This window comes from Myxocyprinus asiaticus, chromosome 15 (assembly GCF_019703515.2).
Source record: "Myxocyprinus asiaticus isolate MX2 ecotype Aquarium Trade chromosome 15, UBuf_Myxa_2, whole genome shotgun sequence".
In the NCBI taxonomy this organism is placed as follows: domain Eukaryota; kingdom Metazoa; phylum Chordata; class Actinopteri; order Cypriniformes; family Catostomidae; genus Myxocyprinus; species Myxocyprinus asiaticus.
Genome location: NC_059358.1, coordinates 27,734,188 through 27,760,126, shown reverse-complemented (window position 1 = coordinate 27,760,126; position 25,939 = coordinate 27,734,188). Strand labels below are relative to the sequence as shown.

At 44.5% G+C, this 25,939-nt stretch overlaps 1 protein-coding gene across 3 annotated transcripts in view; it reads right to left on the bottom strand.

Annotated features, from left to right (window-relative positions):
* Positions 1 to 1,855: 1,855 nt before the first annotated feature.
* Positions 1,856 to 25,939, bottom strand: part of grik5 (glutamate receptor, ionotropic, kainate 5) — a 135,227-nt gene continuing 111,143 nt past the window's right edge. For 2 of the 3 annotated variants that reach the window (XM_051718435.1, XM_051718436.1), the window contains 11 exons: positions 10,946 to 11,050; positions 10,480 to 10,587; positions 10,180 to 10,383; positions 9,877 to 9,990; positions 8,316 to 8,425; positions 8,031 to 8,204; positions 7,719 to 7,884; positions 5,482 to 5,707; positions 4,415 to 4,543; positions 3,686 to 3,852; positions 1,856 to 3,540 (listed from right to left, as the gene is read on the bottom strand). In XM_051718435.1, coding sequence (XP_051574395.1) covers positions 2,935 to 3,540; positions 3,686 to 3,852; positions 4,415 to 4,543; positions 5,482 to 5,707; positions 7,719 to 7,884; positions 8,031 to 8,204; positions 8,316 to 8,425; positions 9,877 to 9,990; positions 10,180 to 10,383; positions 10,480 to 10,587; positions 10,946 to 11,050 — 2,109 coding nt within the window. In that variant the 3' untranslated portion in view covers positions 1,856 to 2,934. The remainder of the gene's footprint in view (positions 3,541 to 3,685; positions 3,853 to 4,414; positions 4,544 to 5,481; positions 5,708 to 7,718; positions 7,885 to 8,030; positions 8,205 to 8,315; positions 8,426 to 9,876; positions 9,991 to 10,179; positions 10,384 to 10,479; positions 10,588 to 10,945; positions 11,051 to 25,939) is intronic. The other variant, XM_051718437.1, reaches the window with a different exon arrangement.

Sequence of the window (25,939 nt, the reverse complement as noted above, 5' to 3'; positions counted from 1 at the left end):
AAGTATTTCTTTGTACTTTGTAATTGTGGTGAAAAATAATTGTAGTGAAGTTGAATACTTCATATTTAATCAACTCAAGTAAAAGTACTATTATTTATTTATACTTACAAAAGTTGAAAAAGTTGGAAAAATGTACTCAAGTACTGTAATGAGTAGTTGTAATTCATTACTTTCCACCTCTGCCAGGGACCCAACCCACCCTGTCTGGAACATGTTATAGGACACTACACGCACGAACAAACAGATTGAGGAATATTTTTTTTTTTTTTTTTTTTTCCAAGAACTATAGCCTCCCTCAACTCAATTACATAAAGAAAATGTACATGTATACATGAGTGAAAATATGTATGTGGGTGAATGTATGTATGTGAGGGTATGTCTATATAATGGATGTATGTGTGTATATACAGTAGGCTATACACAGGGTTGGGGAGTAACGGAATACATGTAACGGGATTATGTATTTAAAATACAAAATATAAGTAACTGTATTACACTACAGTTACAATTTAAATCATTGGTAATTAAAATACAGTTACATTCAAAAAGTATTTTGATTACTGATGAGATTACTTTGCATTTTATTGTCATTTGTTTCATTTAATATTTAGTCCTTTCAGATGGAAAACATATATACATATAAATGATGCGATTCAAAGTGCATCTGAACAGTGGAGAAACACTTTCTTATGATGTGTTACATTCATATGAGCAGACAGAGAAGTAAGTTTGAAGTAAGTTTGGAGCAGAAGAAATAGAAATAAACCTTGTGTAAATTGTCAGCTTTACGCTAAGCTAAAATGCTATTTCTAGCCATTTTACATGCACGTTACCAGGCACGATCATATTTTTTTATCAAGAAAATTCACATTGGATAATAATTTCTTTTTTCTAGTAAGACCTTTGATATTAGGGCAAAAATCATAATCTTGATAATAATTTCTGTATTGTTTTCCTGTAAAAATATCTAAAAATCCTTAAGATAAATTTAATTGATCTTGTTTTAGAAACAACACTGCATAAGATATTTAGGTTTTTCGGAGAATGTATTTTTAACATGTGTATTTTGTCTTACTGTACTGGCAGAGTTTTTATAGTCAAAACAAGTGGAAAAAATCTACCAGTGCTGAAGAAGTAATCCAAAGTATTTAGAATACGTTACTGACCTTGAGTAATCTAACGGAATATGTTGCAAATTACATTTTACAGCATGTATTCTGTAATCTGTAGTGGTATACATTTCAAAAGTAACCCTCCCAACCATGGCTATACTGTATGTGTATAAGTGCTGTATGTGTATATGTATGTACTTGAATATACTGTATATGTATACATAGGTGCATCTGTATATTTATTGTGTATTTATTTTACTTAAATGTATTTATAGTGCTTGAATGGCACATTTTCTATGTATATTTTGTTCTTAAACTACTGTTTGGATTGAGCCACACAAAATTTCATTGTACATGTTACAATGACAATAAAGGAATCGAATCAAATTTTCTTCAGTGATCATTTAGGATCATCATCTCTGTGAGGCTCAGCTAATCTACATGGTGCCCACACAGCAGAACAGGAGTCTGTGTATGCACAGGTGAAAAAAGACACATATATTTGTATAGAAATAAAAGAAGTTATGGTGACTTCTGAAACATCTGCAACTCTGTATTGAGTGTGAGTGTATAAATAAATTCTGTATTCTGAACCATGACAGCAGATGTCTTAATTTCTAGTTCTAAAAACACTGATCTCTGGAGGATGTACCTAGATATGAAGAAATACAGTATATCTATGTGTGGGGGGGTTTATGTATAGTGTACAGCGCTGATTAAAGACAGTTCTATGAAATGGCAGTTTGATTTAGACAGATCAAAGTCCAAGTTTTATTGAATACACAGCTCCTCCTTACCAATAACATACAATTCAGTCAGAGTTCATCTCCCCAGTATCAATAAAGTAGCTCTATTTTTAATTTCCAAATCAGTCAACACAACCCCGGAATTAAATTACACAGACAGTGAGTTTAAAAATAAGTATAGTACAGAAAAGTAAGAATATCTGTTTAGAATATCTTTTTAATTAACAAGTATATTTCACATTGCTTCGTTGTCCTCCATTACAGTGTGTGCTCTCGTTCTGTTGCAGTCTGGCTCTGATATTTCTGGTATCATTAAGAGAATTACATCCAAAAGAGAGCATCTCTGTGCTACTTCCTGTGTGTATGTGACCATAGAGAGAGTACAGTCTGAGAGGGGAAAATCTGCGCCACATTTTGACTCTGATCAGAGACAGAATGCAGCCAATGCAAGAGAGAGAGCCTCTGTGCTGCCTTTAGACCAGAATCAGGAGGAAGTTAAATATCCCTGTGCGATCTGTTGAGATTCACAGTGGTAGAACTTCTAAATCTTTAGTTGTGGGCTGGCAAAGGCAGATATTTTTTCTTAGACCTACTATCGCATTTTTCAAGGTTATTTTTACAGGAGTGTTATAATGCCATGCAAAGGCAAAATGCAGTAACTACACATTTTTATCAAAACTGAGTTATGAATGAAATCAGGTCTCTTAAACTATGATCTATCATGTTACAGATGGGTTTGGCTCAACTATGATTCAGAGAAAACTGGATTTTTGCATTTGAAGTCATTTTCTGCTTCAGTGTTGGTGTAGCTACTGCACTTTACCTTTGTAGTATAGTATAGCACATAGTTTAATAGTACCAAAAGAAATCTTCTGAAATGTGATTCATAAATATGATGCATGGTTACCCAAAAGAAAAGGAGGATTCTCTTGCACCAAGGAAAAGATTGAAATCCATGATTAAGGGCAAACATTGCAAAAAAATGTCACATTCTCTCTCCCCTTTGCACTCCATCCTTCATCACTCTCTCTCTCTCTCTCTCTTTCAATCTCTCTTCTCCTTTTACTCTCAAAGACTCATTTCTGCTCTCCCAGTAGCTCTGTGTGGATGCTAGACTGAAGTGGGGCTAAAGTGCAGCCTTTTGCTGGTGGGGAGTGGCCTATCCGGCACGGGCTGTGCCCCCCGCCCCCTTCGCTGTCTGTGTTGGAGGATGAGTGTGAAGGGGGCGGGGCCAGGCGCGGCAGAGGGGCTGAGGAGGGAGGGATGCGTGTGCAGGAAGTTGTGCGGAGACTCTGGATACGCCGGCACTCCTGGCAGATGCGCACGTGAGTGCAGCCCCGTGGCAGAGGCACTGTCACTGCGGGTGGACCCAGGGCCACTGCAGGGGTGCTGTTGGCACCTAAAGGGTCCTCCAGGAGTCGTTGAGGCCCGGGGCCCATGTCAGGGGGGGCTCCTCCAGCCTCTGAACCTCCGGTTAGGGGTCCAGTACCACTATAGAGCTTTCCATTGCTAAGCCGCATCTCTCTGACAAGGCGCAGTGGCCGCGGGGCCCCTAGGGTGATACGGGTGGGGTGATGAAGGGCCAAAGAGCTGGAAAGGGGTCGACGGCGGCGCAGACGAGAACTCTTCCTGCAAGAGACAGCGTTCCGGAACTCTGTCAACATCTCTTGACACACCGACACCTAAATAGAAAAAATAACTAAATGAAAGGTGTCAACAAATTCAAGAATGAGGTGAAGACATGTATACAAGTAGACATGCACACTGTAGGACAATCATTTCAACTTCACTACGACACATAGTCGGCGGGTTGCTTTGGTAACCTACTGTATTGTGACTGTGATATTGGTGGTCACAGGAGAGAGGCCGTACCTCGTCTGTTTCAGCTGATCGACGTGTGGACCACACAAACTCCATCACAGCCACAAACACGGCTATAATCAGCCCACAGATTAACACCACAAATATACCACCAATATTCTCCATCCCAAGACCTGCAACAGTTCATTAAACATGCACATTAACACAGTCTCTACATATGGAATCACATCTGCTTTGCTAAATGGGAGCGTGCATTTGGACTTGTTGAAACACATACACAAACTTGTTTTTCTATTATGATGGGGGGACATTTCATTGATGTTGTTTTTATACTGAGCTAATTATATTTTCTATGCTTTGGCCCTACACCTACTTCCCTAAACCTCACATAAACCTTTCTGCATTTTTACATTTTCATTAAGGCATTATTAGTATGTTTATTAATCCTTATAATCTTAATTTAGTTTTCCTTGTGGGGAAATTGGCTGGTTCCCACAATGTAGGTGATATAAGATTTTACTATCCTTTGGCTTTGACATTTGGTCCCAACAAATTACAAATATGCCCTTATATCTTCACCCACGATAGACTTTCCTTACACATATAGATGATATCAAATATACATTTTCTAAAACACACACACACAACTGCACACATGTTTGCACTGGCTCTCATTACAGAAGAAGTGTGTGAAATGTGTCTGGGAGTTTGGTGCAGATGGAATTCATTTCATACCTTTGGCACGGTGGTCCTCCTCTTTGGGACACTGCCCACCCTCCCACCACCTTCTCTTCAGGATCTCCAACCTGTTATTCTCCTGCAGCTGCAACACTGCCAGACTAATCTCATCTCTGAATGGGGAACCTGGGGGAAGAGAGAGAGTGATGTACTTGTACTGTATGCATTTTGTGATTTAGCATGAGGAAGTGTCAGTGATTTGTGCACATCATGAGACATCTACTACTGTAATACCCTTCTGTTAAAACCGATAATTGAACAAAATGCTGTAAATCATTCCCACTAGTTCCTCAGTTTGTGTAAAAGAATGGTAAACATGTTTGTAGTAATCCAATAAAAGATTTAACATTAGAAAATCTTTTAAAATCTTCAGTAAAAACAAGTTTGTTTTTTGAGCTATAATGTTGGGACTACATTTTAGGTGGATGAACATCTGGTTATGTGTTAAATAGTGCTTTACAGTTCCACCACGTCCCTTCCAAGTCCTTTCGGGTATCCTCACACAAATATGTAGCAAATTTGGTTTATTGCTTATCAGAGTTGAAAGACTGGACATAAATTTGAACATTTAAAATAAAAATAGGTGTTATAAAACTTTATAAATAGGTTTTACTTTCAAAAACCTATTTATTAATTTTACTTTCAAAACTGTGTAATTTGCAGCACTGCCTTTACTGTATAATGTGTTACTGTATTCACGTTTTTAAGTAATTATTACAAACCAAGGGATGAGTCTACTTTTTTTTTTTTTTTTACTTTACCTTGGGAGATTCCTTTAATGTCCTTAGATTTCTTAAGAGTAGAATAAAAAGAGTTTTAACACTGGTTCAACCAATGGAGTGTTTTAAATTTGTTTGAAAACAATCATTATTTTTGCTATTCTGTTTGGTGCTGATAGTTTTCTGCTTCTTCTTTTGCATTTTTCCTTGTCTTTGCAAGATTAGAATATTATATGCACATTCTTTTATCATGGGTAAAGCACCCTAAATATTAATCTCTTATTCTATTAAGTCCCATATATTCTCCTCTTTGTCTCATTCTGTCTCCTATTCCCTCTCTCTCACCCAGTGGCATGCCGATGCCATAACCCTTGGTGTCCAGCAAGCCTCCGATCTGGGTTAGATTGCAGTTGAGACTGCGGTGGTACTCGTTCATGGTGCTCTCCAGGAGAAAAGCATACTTAGAGTTTAAGACTCTTGCGATGCCTTCCTCTGTGCTCTTCACAAATACACTGGGCTGCTTAGAGTACATGTAGTTCCACATCCTCTGATACGTTTGATAACGAGAGTTCTGAGGAGGGAAGAATTAAAAAAACAACAGAAAATATAAAAAGTAATGCACACAAATGGTATGAGACACCTACATGAGCAAAATAGAAACCTGTTAGCAAACTAAGGCTACTCTATACGGAAAAAAACAAAAAATAAATATAACACACCATACAGTACATGCAAACCAATAAAAATATGGCGAGTCTTTCAAATGCTGGGGGATGGATAAAAAATGTAGTCGTAAATTTTAGCAGCAACCCTGGGTTGTAGGGAGAGTTTGTTGGATTCTTACTCGCCTATCTCAGAGCAGGATCTATATAAAATTGTACATCAGTTGAAACCATCTAGTTGCCATACAGATGTTGTTCCTTTAAGACTTTTCAAGGAAGTTATTGGGACTACTATGTTGTCTATAGTAAATAGCTTGCTTGTGTCCTAGAGGAGTTAAAGACTGCGATAGTTCAACCACTTCTGAAGAAGTCCTTGTTAGATCCTTCGGTTGCAAATAACTATAGACCAATCTCAAAATGACCTTTCATGTCTAAAATAATAGAGAAAGTGGCAGCTAAACAACTGTTTGAGAGTAAAGGATAACAATATTTTTGAGAAATTTCAGTCAGATTCTTAAGAAAACTACGGTACAGAAATTACCCTTCTTAGGGTGACAAATTATTTATTGATGGTGGAGGATGCTGGAGAGTGCTCCATTTTAGTGTTGCTTGATTTAACTGCAGTGTTTGATACAGTTGATCATTCAGTTTTAATTGATACATTGAAGAGATGGGTGGGAATATCTGGGGTGGCTTTAGACTGGTTTGTTTCCTATTTGTCAAATGGAAATTTGTAGTGTCTGTTGGAGTTGAGCTGTCCTCCTCTTCAACAATAAATTGTGGTGTTCCGCAAGGATCCCTATTAGGGCCAATTTTGTTTTCTTTATATATGTTATCGCTTGGTTCTGTGATTCGAAAATACAACATAAATTATCATTGCTATGCAGTTGGACTGCAGTTGTATTTGTCGTTATATCACAATGATCTGACTAATTTAAATATTCTTCAAGGGTGTATAGCAGATATAAATATCTGGACGGCATTTAATTTTCTACAATTAAATATTAATACAATAGAGGTAGTTATAATTAGTCATGGTTTTAAAAAAAGTCAAATTGAGTCAGCACTTGGTCAAGTGGTCCCTCATGTTCAGCAGGTGGTGAGAAATCTGGGTGTCTATTTTGATACCAAGTTAAAAATTTAATAGTACGTCAAGGGGTTAGTTCAATCTTGTTTTTATCAGTTAAGGAACTTTTCCAAAGTGAGACATGTTTTGAGTTTTAGGTATACAGAGAAGATTATTCATGCTTTTATTTCATCTCACCTTGATTATTGTAATGCCCTGTTTTCAACTTTAAATCAACACACTACAATCAGCATGACTACAATTAGTATGACTACAATCAGTGCAAAATGTTGCAGCTAGACCTTTGACACGAACTAGGTCTTTTAATCATATTACTCGAGTTTTAGCTTCTTTGCATTTGTTACCAATTAATTAGTTTTAGGGTTGATTTTAATATTTTATTAATGATCAATGGTTTGGCTTCAGATTATTTATCGGAAATGTTAGGACCTTAGGAAACAGTCAGATCTCTTAGATCTTCTTGTCATGAACTGTTGGCTGTTCCAAGATCCAGATGCAAAACTAAAGGTGATAGAGCATTTGTAGTGAGGTCCCAACGATTATGGAACAGCCTGCCCTGGGATAACAGATCAGCTGAATATGTGTCTGTTTTTAAGTTTAGTTTAAAAACTCATTTGTAAAGACTTGCCTTTATTACTTTGTGAATTTTTGTTTTTACCTTGTGTTTTACTGAGAGTGTTTTGATTTAATGTTTTGAGAAGGACTTTTTGCAAAATTGCTAAAAGGTGCTATAAAGTTATTATTAGTATTAGTATTATAATAACCCTGCATGTTTTCTTGTGTGCACGTCTATGTATAAACTTTGTATTAACTGAATATTACATGAATTGTACCATAAAAAAGGTCATGGTGCTTCCTCCATGAATGGTGCCATACTGGATGTTGGTTTGATCAGCAAGGTCATCAGGTGATTCGATTGGTGCTTCCATTCTCTGCACTGTCAGAAATGCAGCTAGATTGGCAGTGTATGAGGAGATTATTATAAGAGTGAATGCCCACCTACAAGAGAGAAACAGAGAGAGTGAGACAAACAGGACACAAATGATGGAAAGCAGAGAGCAAAAAGCCTATAGCTATTCAAAGTATATTGACTCCACTGGAATGAACATCAACACATATGGACCCCAGCACACGCTCATACTCACCAGACCCCACTAACGCAGCGTGTGGAGAGAGCTCGGGGCATGATCTCAGATCCCTGCTGCATGAAGCCACCTACAGGAAACCACAGGCTGTTTCCTAGAGTATACTGGTTCACCAGCAGGTCTCTGCGCTCTCGCAGACACGGGTGAGGGTTATACCATTCATACGGACTTAACCTGAAACAAGTACAAAGAGAGAGAGAGATTTAGAATAATAATCGTAGTGCATGTGACTTTTTATTTTTGTACATGTATGAGTGTGTGTTGTTGATGTGTGTTTGTGTATACCTAGCAGAAAGGAAAAGCACACAGCTGACAGCAAGGTAAGCCAGCAGCATGAAGAGCCAAACAGCCGGTGAGAAGGGATCCAGGAAGGAGAAATAGCCTGGCTTCCTGCCCTGAGAGACAGCAAGAAAAAAGAGGTAATTGATGAAACTGATGGAAGGGAGGTGGTATACTGTGAATATTCAGTAGCATGTAGTAATACATGTAAATTTAGTATTGTAAAATAAAGTCTTATAAACTTTTAATATATATTTCTGAATTATGCATATATTTAGGCATTATCATATATTGTCTTTAATACAATATTTCAGGCCTTTGAATCTGATTAGGTAAGCGATGTTCCAAGAGCGCTGATATTTGTTTTTCGGCAACATGCAAAGGTTGATTTTCATTCGCAGAGCAAAAATAAATAAAATATTGTATCTACAATGTAAGTAACTTTATATTTATATTAACTTAATTTTTAAAGAACTGTTGTATAAAAGCAATAAGGCTTGTATTATATTGCATAATTTTACATATAAAATTTTATATAATGTGTATCTGTTTATTGTTAATATTACTTTATTATTATGATCTTCACTACCTGTTATCATGCAGGAGAGGACAAAGAGAGAATACCATACCAATATCTTGGCATTTGCACCCAACTTATATATAATATTCTCTCTGTTCATTCAAATCTGTTTCAGTCCTGCACGCTTTACTCACACCACAAGAGGGAGCAATTGACCAAAGTGCAACACACCACTCAGTCACCAAATATGGATTATTAAAGCTGTGTATTTTTAATGTTAAAATACTTTCTCCTACTCATTAATTTTTTTCATCATCAAAAAATTAATTGCAATTTTGAAACATGTTTAAAATCATGACATGAGCACTCGCATGGAATGAAGACTCCAGTTTTATCAGTAACTTTATAAAGCTGTTTTATTCTAAATGAAGAGGGTCCCCTCATGGGGGCTGGCATGTTGTGATCACATGACCAGCTGTATACTACTCCCTTAATCTCAGTATCCACCCTTTTATCATGGCTGACTGTGAATAATCTACAATGACATTGTTAACTGAAATCTATTGCATTTGAATGATGCTACATCTAGGTGTCAGTGTAAATCCAAGATGACATAAGCCAAAAACGTAAATATGTAAAGATAACTAAAAACAAATCATTAGTGGGCTGATTTCCCTGAAAAGTGTAAATACTATGCCTCTATAGTGCTTTCCAAAAAAAATGTTTTACAATTTTTTTTGAGCGGGTGTCCAGTCTGACACAGCAACATTGCCATAACCAGTTGTGTAAGTTTGGGGCGGGACTATCTGTTTTTTGCCCAATGGCAAACGGAGGGTGTATTAAGAAATATGTTTGAAAACAATGTTTACTTTTGCTATTTTCTTTTTGGTAATGCTACTGTTGCTGAAATTACACACTTCAACTTTAATACAGTTCCAACAGAAGCAGAATTCGCTGTTAGTGTTTACTGAGCAAAGGTACAACAACCTATATTACACTTACCAGTTTTCAGTTTAAGTGTGTGTACAGTATGTGAGTGTGACTTACTATATGGACCCTGTAGAGAATACTGATGCCCAAGGTCATAAAGGGCTTTGAGAAGTCAATGACTTTCTCTCTCTCCGACGTAATGGTAAAAGCAGCTACCGCCAAATCAGCTTTCTGCTCCAGTGTATGAAGAAAGAGGAAATGAGAGTGAGACAAACATCAAAAAGTAGAACAGAAACACCCACAACTTGGAAAGACATATTTAGACACAATAATGAAATTGAATAGAATTGAGCTGAATGCAACTGAATGATTTCCATAATTCATTCAGAAGGGAAAGAGGTGATGAGGACTAGTGCATACTCTGTTGATCAGCTCTCCCACCATGCCCGTCCATGAGCCGTTGGGTTCAGGAGCTCCGTACAGTCCATCATCCACCAGTTTGATGCGGTAGTTGAACTTGAGAATATCAGCCAGTTCTCTCAACATGTCTACACAAAATCCCTCATACTGCTCGTTCCCCTCAAACTCCTGGTAATTCACTTTTCTCATCACATACGGGTTCTCCTGTACATTAACACACACATCATGCAGATGATTAACGTGTGTAAACAGAAGTTGGCGACATAGGCAGGAAGTTTCTGAGGTGCAGTTGCTCCTCACCAGTATGGTGGTGATGATGAGGCTCTTGTTGGCCAGAGTTTCAGAGAAGTTGATGTCCAGACTGGTGGAGTTCATCAGCAGAGTGTTATTGGAGTACCAAATCCCAATCTAACACAGAGATGGATGAGAATTAAAGGGATCAAAATAAAAAACTTCTTGAATATATTCAAACATAGTGTGTGTGTGGGTCAGGTTTTGCCTACAGTGATAGCAAAACCTGAAATCACCTCCAGGGGAGACATCAATTGTACCCAGAGAAAATTAATTAATTTAAAGTTGAAGAATGTAACTCTTTCTGTTTTAAAATATTTCTCCTATCCAAGCTTAAGATGCAGAGACAACTATAAGTAAGCCATTCATAGGTTAATTTTCTCTGTCTTTCTGTGGCTCTTTGAAAATTGCTCTGTTTATTTGAGCAACCCGCAGTGTGTATGTGTGTGTGTGTGTGTGTGTTTATGTATATAACCTCTTTGTGGCCTCCCCTGTGCTTCTCCAGGATGTGGAGGGTGTAATTGGTCCTCTGGCCTTTGCTGTTGAACTCAACTCGACCTGTCAGTCCATCATACTCCACCTGATCAAAATCATGAGAACAGAGACAGAAAGGCAGACAGAGAAGAATCGAAAAGAAAACAATTGTTACTTCATAACAAAAAGGAATATCAAAGTTAACGTGTTAACGTAGGCAAGTTAACATATTAAACATATTAACAAACATTATAACTGTTTATTTCTGTTCTGTGTGATTTCTGAAAACTGATCAAAAAGAAACAGATTGGAACTAATTGGAGCACACACAGTCATTTGCAGACTTTGTATGCTAGAATTTAATCATCATTGAAGCACAACAAGTAAAATGTCACCAACGAGTTAAACACTTTCATCTTTGTTACCTAATTATTACACATAGGCCTTGGAACTGAACGTGTTCATGTATTAACTATGAATAAATTACAATCTTAATCAGCATTAGATTTTTAAAAATAAAGTAATATTTCAACCAAAAGTTGTAATTCTGTTCCCTGTCTGTCACTCACTCAACATTGTGTCAATGTAGTGACACTAGGGATTCGCTCTTGAGAGCCCCAATCACCTTTGCTTTATTCAGAAAAGGCAAATGAAAATTGGTGAGTGGAATTTGCATGCCAATCTCCGCCCCGGACATAAGGGTATAAAAGGAGATGGCGTGTACCACTCATTCAGATTTGTTCTTCGGAGCCGAGCGCATTCGTCCCGTCACTTTATTCCTTGCTGCTGGAATTTACGGCGCATATCAGTGGTCGCCCTCGCACGGTCGAGTGTTGTGTTTCCCCTGGGAAATAGAGTATATCCCAAAAGAGTATATTTTCTCTAAAAGAGCTCGCACAAACGATTGCCATCATTTTAAAGATGTCCTTTCGCCTTTGTGCTACTGGGTGCGGATGTTATCTCTCCCCACCGGATGGCCATGAGATCTGTCTCGAGTGCTGGGGTTGCCAGCATGCCGAGGAAGCTTTCATGGAGGGGTCATGTTCTCACTGCGAGAACTTGCCCATGAGAACATGCAGTCGCGGCTCTCTTCCTTCTTTGTGAAGCAGAGGCTGAGACGGACGACCCAGGGATGAGGCAGCGCTCATTGACTACTCTGACCCAGGTGTGCGCACAGGCCCCACTCCCGCCCCTGGGTCAGCATGAGGTGGGTATGCCTTCTTGGCTCCAGCACCCAAATTGTCAATAAAAGAGCAGTTTCCTCATTCCCTGGGTCATTCTCCAATGCTCAGCCCCTCCAGCCCTCGCACACGTGACAGCCAGGCGCTGAAAGTCTTTCCGGTCAGAGAGCGGGATGCGAATATCTTGCGTTCCCTTGTTTTCCGTCGAAAGAAAGCCGGCAAACAGGTAAGTACGATGGTTCTTGGGGCTGCTCGCCCACCCCAGCCACCGGTCACTGTTGCGGGCTCGCAGAGCAGCACGCCTCCCCTGGATGATCCTCCCAGTGGGGCATCTGCCCTGCCCTGCCGCGAACCACCCACCCCGGGCGTGATAAATCCAATATGTCCCCCTGGTGCCTGGTTAGCGCTTTCCAGCCCATCGCAATGGCCCATCAGGACGATCCGGCTCGGCTACATGATCCAGTTCGCCAGACGGCCGCCCAGGTTCAGTGGAGTCCTCTCCACCGCTGTGCGAGGCGAGGATGCCTCGATCCTTCAGGCGGAGGTCGCCACCCTTCTGGCGAAGGGAGCGATAGAACCTGTCCCCTTAGCCGAGTCGCACAAGGGCTTTTACAGCCCTTATTTTATCGTGCCCAAGAGAGGGGGGGTTGCGCCAAATCCTGGATCTGCGTGCCTTGAACAGAGCCTTACACAGGCTTCCGTTCAAGATGCTGATGTCTGTACGACATCAGGATTGGTTCGTGGCCATCGTCCTGAAGGACGTGTACTTTCACTTATCGATCCTCGACACAGTCCCTTTCTTCGGTTTTCCTTCGAGGGACGAGCATACCAGTACAAGGTCCTCCCTTTCGGTCTGTCCCTGTCTCCTCGCATCTTTACCAAGGTTGCAGAGGCTGCCCTGGCCCCGCTGAGGGAGAAGGGCATTTGCATTCTCAATTATCTTGACGACTTATCCTAGCTCACTCGCGAGATATATTGTGTGTGCACAGAGACCTTGTGCTTCGGCACCTCGACCGACTGGGGCTTCAGGTCGACTGGGAAAAGAGCAAGCTCTGCCCGGCACAGAGCATCTCTTTTCTCGGTATGGAGTTGGACTCGGTCACCCTGATGGCACGCCTTACGAATGAGTGTGCACAGTCAGTGCTGCCTGAAAACCTTCACAAAGAAGGTAGCGGTCGCGGTGAAACAATTTCAGAGGCTCCTGGGGCATATGGCATCCTTGGCAGCGGAACTCCCCCTCGGGTTGATGCATATGAGACCACTCCAGAACTGGCTACAGACTCGAGTCCCGAGGTGGGCATGGCGCCACGGCACACAGCACATGACTATCACGCCTCGGTGCTGTCAATCTTTCAGTCCTTGGTCAGACCTGCCATTTCTACAGGCAGGGGGCAGGTCTCGAGGTGCGTCATGGTCATGACAGATGCCTCGAATTGCTGGCCCTGCGGAGGCTTCGGCCATTGATTCAGGGCAAGCATGTGTGAGGACAACACAGCGACTGTGGCGTACATAATCCGCCAGGGCGGGGTACGCTTACATCGCATGTCGCAACTCACCCGCCGCCTCCTCCTTTGGAGTCAGCAGATGTTGAAGTCTCTGTGAGCCACTCACCTCACGGCAGGTAACGCTCTGCAGAGAGTGGAGACTCCACCCCCACGCAGTCCAGCTGATTGGTACCCCCTTTTGGTACTTCCTGTCCGAGGCTCCCCTCGGCACGGATGCCTTGGTGCACAGCTGGCCTTGGGGGCTGCGCAATTACATGTTTCTCCCAGTGAGCCTGATTGCACAGATGTTGTGCAAAGTCAGGGAGGACGCTGATGTTTGCGCCATATTGGCTCGACTTTGACACGAATTGGTGTTCTTCCCATGGGGAAGATCCACGGAGATGCGCAGTCAGGTCTGTGTTGTCCTTTCTACAAGAGGGACTGGAGAGATGGCTGTCTCCCTCTACCCTGAAGGTGTATGTGGCTGCTATTGCAGCATATCACGATACACTGGATGGGAGACCCTCTCGACAGCACGACCTGATCACCAGGTTCCTCAAAGGTGCAAGGAGATTGAATACCCCTAGACCGTGCCTGATTTCCTCTTGGGATCTCTCTGTGGTCCTACCTGCCTTACAGAGAGCCCCCTTTGAGCCCCTGGAGCAGGCCGAGCTCAGCACTTTGTCCTTGAAGACAGCCTCCTTGTGGTGTTCACTTCTATCAAGAAGGTGGGGGACCTGCAGGTGCTCTCTGTCACCAGCAAATGCCTGGAGTTCGGGCCGGCACACTCTCATGTGATCTTGAGACCCCGGCCCGGTTACATGCCCACAGTTCCCACCAGTCCCTTCTGGGATCAGGTGGTAAACCTGCAAGCGCTCCCTTCAGAGGAGGAAGACCCAGCACGCAGAGCTTTAGATGCTCGGAGCAGCTCTTTGTCTGCTTTGGAGGGCAGCAGAAGAGGAAAGCTGTCTCCAAACAGAGGTTATTCCATTGGATTGTGGATGACATTTCTCTGGCTTACCAATCACAAGAACTGCCGTGCCCTTTGGGAGTCCAGGCGCACTCCACCAGAGGTATTGCATCCTCCTGGGCACTGGCAAGGGGTGCCTCTCTAGCAGACATATGCAGAGCAGCGGGTTGGGCTAAACCCAATACCTTTGCGAGGTTCTACAACCTGCACATAGAACAGGTTTCAACGCGAGTGTTACAGGGTAACAACAGGTAGGCCAGGCGGCCAGTTGGGTGTATCGCTTGCATTGCGCCTTTCCCCTCTTGAGGTGATAATGTGCGCTATCTTGTCCACAACAGATCCCCATAACTGGTGAACACTGGATGCCTCTAATTCCTTAAGCACTATTCGGTGGCGAACTTGGCAGAGGTGTGACGCCACCAGGCCCGGTACTCGTGGTATGCCCCTTTTCAGGTGAGCCCGTGAGCCTTGGGCTCAGTGCTCCATACGTGGTGATTCCCCCCTCGGTAATCCCGTATGATGCGTTTCCACTGTTCGGTTTCCCCTCAGGTGAACCCTGTGTCTCCCCTCATCAGAGCTCTGCTCTGCCTCAGCCACTGTTGCTGTGTACCCTCTCTGTAGATGGGGTCCTCTCCAGTGGCATCATTCCATATGTGAACTTCCCCGTAGGTAAGTCCATGTGAGGTATTCTCCACATGTTAACCTCCCTCCAGTGGGATATGGTCTCCGTAGTACTCTCCCTCTTGGAAAGGGAAGAGCACTTCCCCAGCGCTATTCTAGCAGGTGCTTGGTGGAAAAATTACTAATACAAAAATCAGGCAAGGCCACCGCCTGTAGCTTCCTCGGGTAAGTGCCTTCTCCCACCCTTGTTGGGACCCAGGAGACACCTTACCTAACACAATGTGGTCGAGCGCTCACTGCGAGGCACGCAGCAGCCTGCCTGCGTCCGCTCCTCTATACCTTGCGACATGGTTCAGCGCCTGCGGCATTTCGTATAGGAACCCCTAGTGACACTACATTGATACAATGTCGAGTGAGTGACAGACAGGGAATGTCTTGGTTACTGGTGTAACCTCTGTTCCCTGATGGAGAACGAGACATTGTGTCCCTCCTGCCGCTGCGCTGAACTGACCGCTGACATGGCCGGGACTCTCTCTCTGCTCCTCAGCACTACTCTGAATGAGTGGTGCACGCCCATCTCCTTTTATACCTGTATGTCCGGGGCGGAGAGTGGCATGCAAATTCCACTTGCCAATTTTCATTGTCCTTTTCTGAATAAAGCAAAGGTGATTGGGGCTCTCAAGAGCAAACCCCTAGTGTCACTACATCGACACAACATCTCATTCCCTCCATCAGGGAACAGAGGTTACAACAGTAACCAAGATGTTATTCTAATAATTTACTTAATGTCATAATGTTCCAACCCTGTATGACTTTATTTCTTATGTGGAACAAAAGGAGATGTTTTAATAAAGATAGACCGCCAGTGGACAGCACCTCACTTTATTGAATAAAAAAGGACCTTAATGTATCATAAACATAGTCCATTTAACTCATACATCATATTCCAAGGCTTCTGAAGACATATGATAGGTTTTGGCATCCTTGCCAACACTCCTGATTTTACCGTGTTTCTCCCAATTTTCCACCCCTCCTCTCGCTGTATTCCCGATGTACAGTTTCTCCTGATAAACTCACAATTTTCTGCATCCACACTTCACTCACACAGGATCATCCCTTATTTAAATATGAAGTTATGCATCCCATATCGAATCAATACAGGATGCGATTTGTCCATTAAGCTGATCAGATGGCGTCATGGCGAAATCGTTCCAGACTGTTAATTTAACATGGATATAAATTGGACATTTTTTATACGGTGGGTAAGGGGTCATCTGAAAAGTCCACACATTGTGCTGAAACATGCTAATACTGTGGAGGCCGTAGTAAGAGACCATCTGAAAAGTCCACATATTGTGCTAAAACTGTGGATGTTTTTATTGAAAAACAGAAGGTTCAATAAAAATGTTCAATAAGATGTACAAAATTACACAGATCCAGCAATGTATGAATACAATCACTGAGTCATAAAGATGAGAAGTACAGTTGAAGGACAAAAAAATAAAGTAAATAAATAAAAATAAAAAAACAACTAAAACATTACATATAAACCAAAGCAGATGTATACATAAATATTATAAAGAAGATAAATAATCAAAGAAAATATTTTTTAGAAGTCATGGGTCAGAAAAGTTCTCAGCATCTAGGCAGACACCAAAAACTCCACTCCAACAGCTACCGTTCCTAGCACCATGATCCCCATATGCGCCGGCCCGTCCTGCTGGATTTTTTCCGCATAACAGCGGAAACAATTAAAATACTCCATCATTTTTGGGCATACAGATAAGTGTAAGACATCATTGGAAACTATAAAGTGTCTACTTTTATTTGTGTACACTCACAATAATAACAAAACCTTGTGCTTTTGTAAAATAAAGAAAATAAACAGGGTGCGCTTTCAGCCATCTCTGTCTCTGTCTGCGAGCATCTTTCTGAAACACGTCATAAAAATGAAATGAAACTCCGCGAATACTGATCACACAAACATGAAACATATGTCTAAAGAAAGCTTAAAATGTCTACTTTTAAATAAAACAATTCAAATTTAAAACAAATATTCTCCTTCAATGTAATATGTATGAAACAAAGCGATGTACAGTTTCTCCTGGCTCAGCTCATTATCGCTAATGAGATCACACCCACCAGAAGAGCGTGCTATTCATATGGTAATGTGCTGAGGCGATCAATGCAAATGGTAAACGCCCCCAACAGTGCCTTAAAAAACATCAAGTTCATCATCCGATTCATTCACTTTCCTGCGCGTTTGGAAGATGGCACGCTACACAGGTGAGGAAGCTCTACAGATGGTCCTGGATAGTGAGGAAGAGTTCACATTTTCCTCCGAAGAAGAGCGGGACTCCAACGATGAACGTTTACATTTTGAAGAGCGACTTGATCTAGCCGAGGATACAATTTCGGATGAGTAAGTCATTTAGTTTTACTTACATTAGTTGACATGCTATTTTATATAAACATGGACATATTTTACTAGTTGGACTATTTCCAGACTTGCCAGCCAGTATTCAGAGTATTGAAATTTGAAATATGTCCTAATAGGCAAGTTTTAGTTACATTTAAATGTTGTTTTGGCTAAAGCAGGTATTTAAATTGTATGATATCAATATGATATGTAATATGATATAAAAATAATATGAATGTTTAGATTATATTTTAACTAGTGTTTATGCTGCTTCATTATCATCAATGAAGCTTGTGCTTGCAAATATCTGTTCGGGTGTAAATGTGTAAAATGTGTTGCAAATATGCCCAAATTAGAAAATCAGCATATTAGAATGATTTCTGAAGCATCATGTGACACTGAAGACTACAGTAATGATGCTGAATTTTCAGCTTTGATCACAGGAATAAATTACATTTGACAATATATTCAAATAGAAAACAGTTATTTTAAATTGTTAAATTGTTTCCCTATCTGTCACTCACTCGACGTTGTGTCGATGTAGTGACACTAGGGGTCACTCTTGGGAGCCCGAGACACCTCTGGTCTTTGATAAAAGGCCAATGAAAATTGGTGAGTGGTATTTACATGCCACTCCCCCGGACATACGGGTATAAAAGGAGCTGGTATGCATCCACTCATTCAGATTTTCTCTTCGGAGCTGAACGTTCATGCTCATTGAGCTGAATTCCCACGACTGTTCATTCACCTCTGCTGTATCTGACGGCGCATTTCAGCGGCTTCTCCCCCCTCTGCACTGGTGCACTGTAGAGAATGCCCCTGGGCGCTTCGGCAGAAATAAAAGAGTATATTTCTCTAAAAGAGTATATTTCTCTAAAAGAGTGGCATACGGAACGTCTTTTTAAAGACGCATCTTTTTAAAGATGACTTTCCGATTGTGTGTTATTTCTGGTTGCGCTCGTTATCTCTCGCTTTCTGATGGTCACGATTACTGTCTTTCGTGTCTGGGCACTGCTTACGCGGAGACAGTGTTCGTGGATGGTCATGTTCTCATTTTGAGGACATGTCCATGGCAACGATGCGGTCGTGGCTCGCCTTCGTAAGAAAGCAAGCCACCCCAGAGGCTCCCCGCCTCGGTCCTTTTACCCACAAGTATGAGGCCAGCTCGGCTAGCACTGGGGGCGATTTGGGGACCCCAATGGGACTGCCTCTGCCGGGTATCCCCCCGCGACCTCCCATTCCCCAGCACACATCTGCACCGATCGGGCTTCCGGATGAGTCCGCCGGCTTGTCTCACGGCAAGTTCGACCTCTTATTCGGAGCCCGCGAAAGTGATGAGCTCTCGAGCGCAGCATCGGAGAGCAGGCTCGTCCAGTCAGACGCGGAAGCCTCAGCTGGGCTCCTCCCTTCGGGGACAATTGCCCAGTCACAGGCTGACGCGGAGATGACGACATGCTTTCCCGGGCAGCCGCGCGCGTCGGCTAGAGTGGAACCCTCCGCTCTTCCCTGAAACCTTGCGGCTCGATGATTGGTTCCTGGGCTCGCGGCGCCGCTCAAAGCCACGCCCCACCCCCGTTCCTTTCTTTCCGGAAGTGCATGAAGAGCTGACAAGGTTGTGTGAGGCACTTATTTACTGCCCGGTCCCGATCTTTTCAGCTTCCCCGCCCTCACTACCCTCGATGGTGGGGCGGCCAAGGGCTATTCGGCAATCCCTCGGTGGATAAATGCGCTCACGGTGCACCTATGCCCGCAGAGAGCTGCCACCTGGCACAGGTGCCCAAAGCCCCTGTCCAAGGCCTGTAGATTTACATTGTCTCTGACAGCCAAGGCCTACGGTGCTGCTGGACAAGCCACCTCCGCCCTGCATGTCATGGCTCTCCTGCAAGCCCGCCAAGGCGCTAAAGGAACTGCACGAGGGTAGTTCTGCCCCGGGATTGATGCAGGAGCTGCGCTCTCTGAGCGACGGAGGTCACGGCGCGGTCTCTCGGGCGGACAATGTCCACATTAGTGGTCCAGGAGCGCCACCTTTGGCTCAACCTTGTCGAGATGGGTGAGGCCGACAAGACATGATTCCTTGCTGTCCCCATCTCCCAGGCTGGCCTATTCAGTGACACCATCTAGGACTTTGCCCAGCGGTTCTCGACGGTGGAACAGTAGACGGAGGCTATCCGGCATATCCTGCCCCAGTGCGGCTCAAGATCCCGCACCCCGTCTGCTCGTCACCAAGGGCATCCCCCTGCGGTGACTGCACTGGTTCTGCCGCAGCCCGCCCCTTCGGCCTGGCCCCGGCGTGGAGCCCACCACAGGAAGCAGACGTCTCATGGCTGCCCAGAACCCATGAAAGGATTCAAAGCGCCCTTGAGACGGGCGACCCAGGGACGACAAAACTCGTTGCTCTGGAGCTGGTAAGCAGACCTCTCAATCTTTTTGTAACCTTTGCATTTAATTGCGCTGCATGCCCAAGTGGCTGCAGTACAGCAAGAGTTCAGCAAGAGCGGTTTCCCTGTTCCCTGGGTCACGTATCCGGTGCGCACGGCTGTCATCACGACCACCGTCCCCCACTCTATTTGGCAGGTTTGGTGCTCCAGCGGCGGTCTCCGCCTCTGAGTGCCCAGCTGTGGCACAATTCCGCCCCCGATGTGACAGTCTCCACGGGTCACAAGGACAGGCCTCTTCCTTCCCCGTCCCAGGCTGTTCAAAAGGAGCCAGGTAAGTGCTTCGATGTCCCTAGACTCAGCACGGACACGACATGGTGTGGCACCTCAAGCTCCGCGCTGCCGCAAGGCCCCACCTGCCGATTTGTCCAACGATGTTGTCCCTTTGGTCCCCCGTGCGCAGAACTTGGACGCGTGGCTTGTGCTTCCCAATCCGTCGCGTTGGCTGGTCCGGACCGTCCGACTCAGCTACACGACTCAGTTCGCCAGGTGTCCGCCCAGGTTCAGCAGCATTAACTTCACCTTGGTGAAGGACGAAAATGCTGCTACCTTCGCGGAGATCGCTACCCTCCTACGGAAGGGCGTGACAGAACCTGTCCCTCTGGCCGAGATGAAGAAGGGGTTTTACAGCCCCTACTTCATCGTACCGAAAAAAGGTGGTGAGCTGCGGCCAATCTTGGACCTGCGAGTACTGAACCAGGCTTTACACAGACTCCCGTTCAAGATGCGGACGCAAAAACGCATTCTGGTGAGTGTCCAGCATCAAGATTGGTTTGCGGCGGTAGACCTGAAGGACACGTACTTCCACATCTCGATCCTTCCTCGACACAGACCCTTCCTGCTGTTTGCATTCGAGGGTCAGGCATATCAGTACAAGGTCCTCCCTTTCAGCCGGTCCCTGTCTCCTCGCATCTTTACGAAGGTCGCAGAGGCATTCTCAACTATCTCGACGACTGGCTAATCTTAGCTCACTCTTGGGACATGTTGTGTGCACACAGGGACTTGGTGCTCTCACACCTCAGCCGACTAGGGCTTTGGGTCAACAGGGAAAAGAGCAAGCTCCTCCGGTTCAGAGCATCTCTTTTCTCGGTTTGGAGTTGGACTCAGTCTCATTGACAGCGCGCCTCACGAACAAGCACGCCCAGTCAGTGTTGGTCTGTTCGAAAAAGGCATTCAAACAGAAAACAGCGGTTCCACTGAAACTTTTTCAGAGGCTCCTGGGGCATATGGCACCTGTTGGGCCTCATGTAGTCAGATAGAAGACAAAGGCAGGCCTAACACAGTCATAAAACCTAACTCAGGCCCCCACATAACAAGTCGTAAATCTTACTGATACAAATCACGCCAAAATCAAACAAAGGGAGTCCAAAACAGACTACAAATCCCATGTAGCCTTGCTCACAAAAGGATCGAACTCTCAACTCCTATTGGATGAGGCACACAACAGAACATCCCTCAACCATGACACGATCAGGAGTAGAAATACCTCTGAAATGCTTACGGGATTTGCTTCCAGCAACTTTGCTCGCCGTGTGTAGACTCAGCTGCTCTCAGGTGCAGCCTCGTGGCACAAGGAAGTAACGTCCGACTTGAAACTGTGGCCATACAATCTCCATCTCGCTGGACGAGTTGAGATTACTCTGTATTTCACCAAACACTCTAACGGATCCGAAGGAGACCACCGAGCAATCCGCATCTTCATCCGTTTGCCTGCAGAAGTGAAGAGATAAAAGATTTCTCTTCTATCTTCAATCAAGTCGATGTTGCTGATTTCTCCGCCAGCCCGCCGAGAATCAGCAGCCGTACCGCCCACCGACAGAGCGAGGAAACAGCCTCCCGTCATCACCCGAGCCTCGAGGAACCTAGTCTGAGTTAAAGGATGGATGAACACACATTCTGCATCCTCATGCGATTCAAGTAAGAGGTTTACGTCTGGGCAGAGATAGAATATTATAGTGTGTTATTCTTGTGTATCAAGGTTTTTGCTTGTACAGTTTACGGACCGCCATGTCCGGTCATTATTAATACTCAGGGTAATATTTATCATGAATTTGACTTGCTGTATTGTGGTCCAACCACATTGGACTGTTGTGCATTTCCGCCATCGCGGGTGAGACCGGCAAACTGAGTTTATCCATTAAAGAATCAAAGACCGGAACGGTTTACGAGCCGTCCACCGCGTTTCTGAGTGATAAACTAACAGCTGCTTTTCTCCCACGATCGCGAAACCGGCTTTGGGGCCGTCACTTTATTCTCTCTCTCTCTCGTACTAACCACACACACACGCGACCCCTCACAAACATTCTGGCACATATTTTTGGCTAGTAGATAGCTTTGTGATAAAGCTCAGCTTTGTCCCTAAGCTACCATTGACTGGTTTCTCTCCGCCCACATTCGCGGCCATATTCCCTGGCCGGAAGTCTCACGTGACATACTCTCCACGAGAGTCACGTCCGCCATTTTGTGCACGTCCCTCCTTACACACACACACACACACACACACACACACACACACACACACACACACACACACACACCCTCATGTGTTATAGGATTATTTTGATTTCCATATCTAATCATATCACTGTTTAGTTTGTAGTTGTAAGTCGGAAGTTTATTGACTGCATTGTATTAATTATTAATTGATATTACTGCATAAATAAACTTTGTTATATTACAAAGAGAAGTGTTTTGGTTTGTTTTGCATACACCTGTGTCATGCTGACAGGATGTCAATGCTCGGATTCAAGCCTTCATTCATTGTTTTTTTCCCGAACAACGATATTCTTTGGATGTCGATTTTCCTAAGAAAACAATCTAACATTGAGACTGTTATACTATCTGGTTATTAGTCCCTGATTCCAGGGTGGTGCCCCGTCAATGTTAATCCTTATTAATATTCTATTGATTTTTGATAATTGATAATTATCTTTGATGATTGTTGAATTTGAATGATCAATAAGCTAGTGTTAATTTTAATTAATGTTTCATCAATGTTAATGATTAGTGATTATCTTTGATAATTGTTGATTTAAAGGATTAAAAAAATCTAACATTGATTCTCATCAATGTTCTATTGATTTTAATAATTAATAATTATCTTTGATAATTATTAATTATTGCTAATAACCAAACCCGCTCCTAAACGTAGCGCACTACATTTACTGGAGCCCCATATGAGATTTTAATGAGTTAGATTCAATTAATTAATTTAAATTAAAATTACATCACTCAGCGGTGGCCACCCCGCTCGGGTTGATGCATATGAGACCGCTTCAGCACTGGCTTCAGACTCGAGTCCTGAGATGGGCATGGCGCCGTGGGACACATCGCGTGGTCATCACGCCGGTCTATCACCGTCTTTTCAGCCCTTGGACCGACCTCTCGTTTCTATGGGCAGGTGTTCCCCTAGAACTGGTCTCCAGGCATGTCGTGGTCACGACGGACGCCTCCAAAACGGGCTGGGGCACTGTTTGCAACAGGCACGCAGCCGCCGGCTTGTGAACAGGCCCGCGACTTTATTGGCACATCAACTGCCTCGAGTTGTTGACAATTTTGCTCACCCTGAGGAGGTTTCGGCCGTTGATCCAGGGCAAGCACGTGTTAGTTCAGACAGACAACACGGCAACGGTAGCATATGTCAACCGCCAAGGCGGTCTGCGCTCTCGTTGTATGTCACAACTCGCCCGCCGTCTCCTCCTCTGGAGTCAGCAGCACTTCAAGTCGCTGCGAGCCACTCACATCCTGGGCAACCTCAACACTACAGCGGACACGCTGTCACGACAGGTTACCCTCAGGGGAGAGTGCAGGCTCCACCCTCAGGTGGTCCAGCTGATTTGGAGTCGATTCGGAGAGGCACAGGTGCACCTGTTCGCCTCCCAAGAATCCTCCCCACTGCCCGCTCTGGTATGCCCTCACCGAGGCCCCCCTCGGCATAAACGCGCTGGCGCACAGCTGGCCCCCTGGTATGCGCAAATATGCATTTCCCCCAGTAAGCCTACTTGCACAGACCCTGTGCAAGGTCTGGGAGGACGAGGAGCAGGTCGTCCTGGTAGCACCCTACTGGCCCACCCAGACGTGGTTCTCGGACCTCACGCTCCTCGTGACAGCCCCCCCTGGCGAATTCCCCTGAGGAAGGACCTTCTTTCTCAGGGATGGGTCACCATCTGGCACCCGCAACCAGACCTCTGGAATCTCCATGTCTGGCTCCTGGACAGGACGTGGAAGACCTAAGCGGTCTACCACCTGTGGTGGTAGACACAATCACTCAGGCTCGGGCCCCCTCAGAGATGCACAGTCGGATCAGTGCTTTCCTTCCTGCAGGAGAGGTTGGAAGGGAGACTGTCCCCTTCCACCTTGAAGGTGTACGTTGCCGCCATAGCAGCACACCACAACGCAGTCAATGGTAAGTCCTTAGGGAAGCACGACCTGATCATCAGGTTCCTATGAGGTGCCAGGAGGCTGAATCCTTCCAGACTGCACCTCGTTCCCTCATGGGACCTCTCTGTAGTTCTTCAGGGTCTACAGAGAGACCCCTTTGATCCTTTTCAGTCAGCCGAGCTTAAGGCACTCTCCTTGAAGACTGCCCTCCTCACTGTGCTCACTTCCATCAAGAGGGTAGGTGACCTGCAAGCATTCTCTGTCAGCAAAACGTGCCTGGAGTTTGGTCCGAGTTTTGGTGCACAGCAGAAAGGAAGCGCTGTCTCCAAGCAGAGGATCGCCCACTGGCTCATTGATGCCATAACTATGGCATATCTCGCCCAGGACATGCTGCCCCCGGTAGGGCTATGAGCCCATTCTACCAGGGTTGAAGCGGCTTCCTGGGCCCTGGCCAGAGGTGCCTCTCTAACAGACATTTGCAGAGCAGCGGGCTGGGCAACACCCAACACCTTTGCAAGGTTCTACAACCTCCGGGTGGAACCAGTTTCGTCCCAAGTAGTGGCATGCAACACAAGCGGATGAGCCCGGGATAGCCCGCCGGGTGTATTGCTTGCACATAGCGCCTTCCACCTCCTTTTGAGCTGAAGACGTGTGCCATTAATTCCCAGTAGTGTTCAAAAGTTTGTTCCCTGGTTGACTTCCTCCGAGCCCTGTGGCAGTCGAGTTTTTGGAGAGATTCGCCCTGTTCTGGGGTAGGTGCTCCACATGTGGCGGTTCCCTGTAAGGCTAACCCCATGCAATTATATATCTTCCGCTAATTAATTTCTCTGTTGGCAAACTGCGTCTTCCAGTCTCCATGTTTGTAGTAACTCCTCCCCCATTGGGTAGGATCTACCTTGAAGACTCTCCACATGGTCGGAAAGACCATGTGACGTATTCTTCCACTTAAATATCCCCCCCTCTCTTTGGGCGAGGTGTGGTCTCCGCGGTGTCTTCCCCTTGGGAGGAACACCCCCAACTAGACCTGGTGGCCCAGTTGGATAATCCCCCTTCTTTTTAAGGAGTGGAAAAAGAGAAGGGGAAAAGAAGCCACGACTGTCTCTATTTCTTGAGTAGTCAACTTGTCCCCAAAAGGCCGTTTGATATTCATAACTATGTTGGGGGAGATTATGTGAGATTATGATTAACGCTGAACTACCCGCTGAAATGGCCGGACCTTATATCGGCTCCTCAGCATAAAACCTGAATGAGTGGTTGCATACCAACTCCTTTTATACCCGTATGTCCGGGGGAGTGGCATGCAAATACCACTCGCCAATTTTCATTGGCCTTTTATCCAAGACCAGAGGTGTCTCGGGCTCCCAAGAGTGACCCCTAGTGTCACTACATCGACACAACGTCTCGTTCCCTCCATCAGGGAACGGAGGTTACACAAGTAACCATGACGTTTTGCTATATTTTGGATCAAATAAATGCAGCCTTGGTGAGCAGAAGAGACTTCTTTT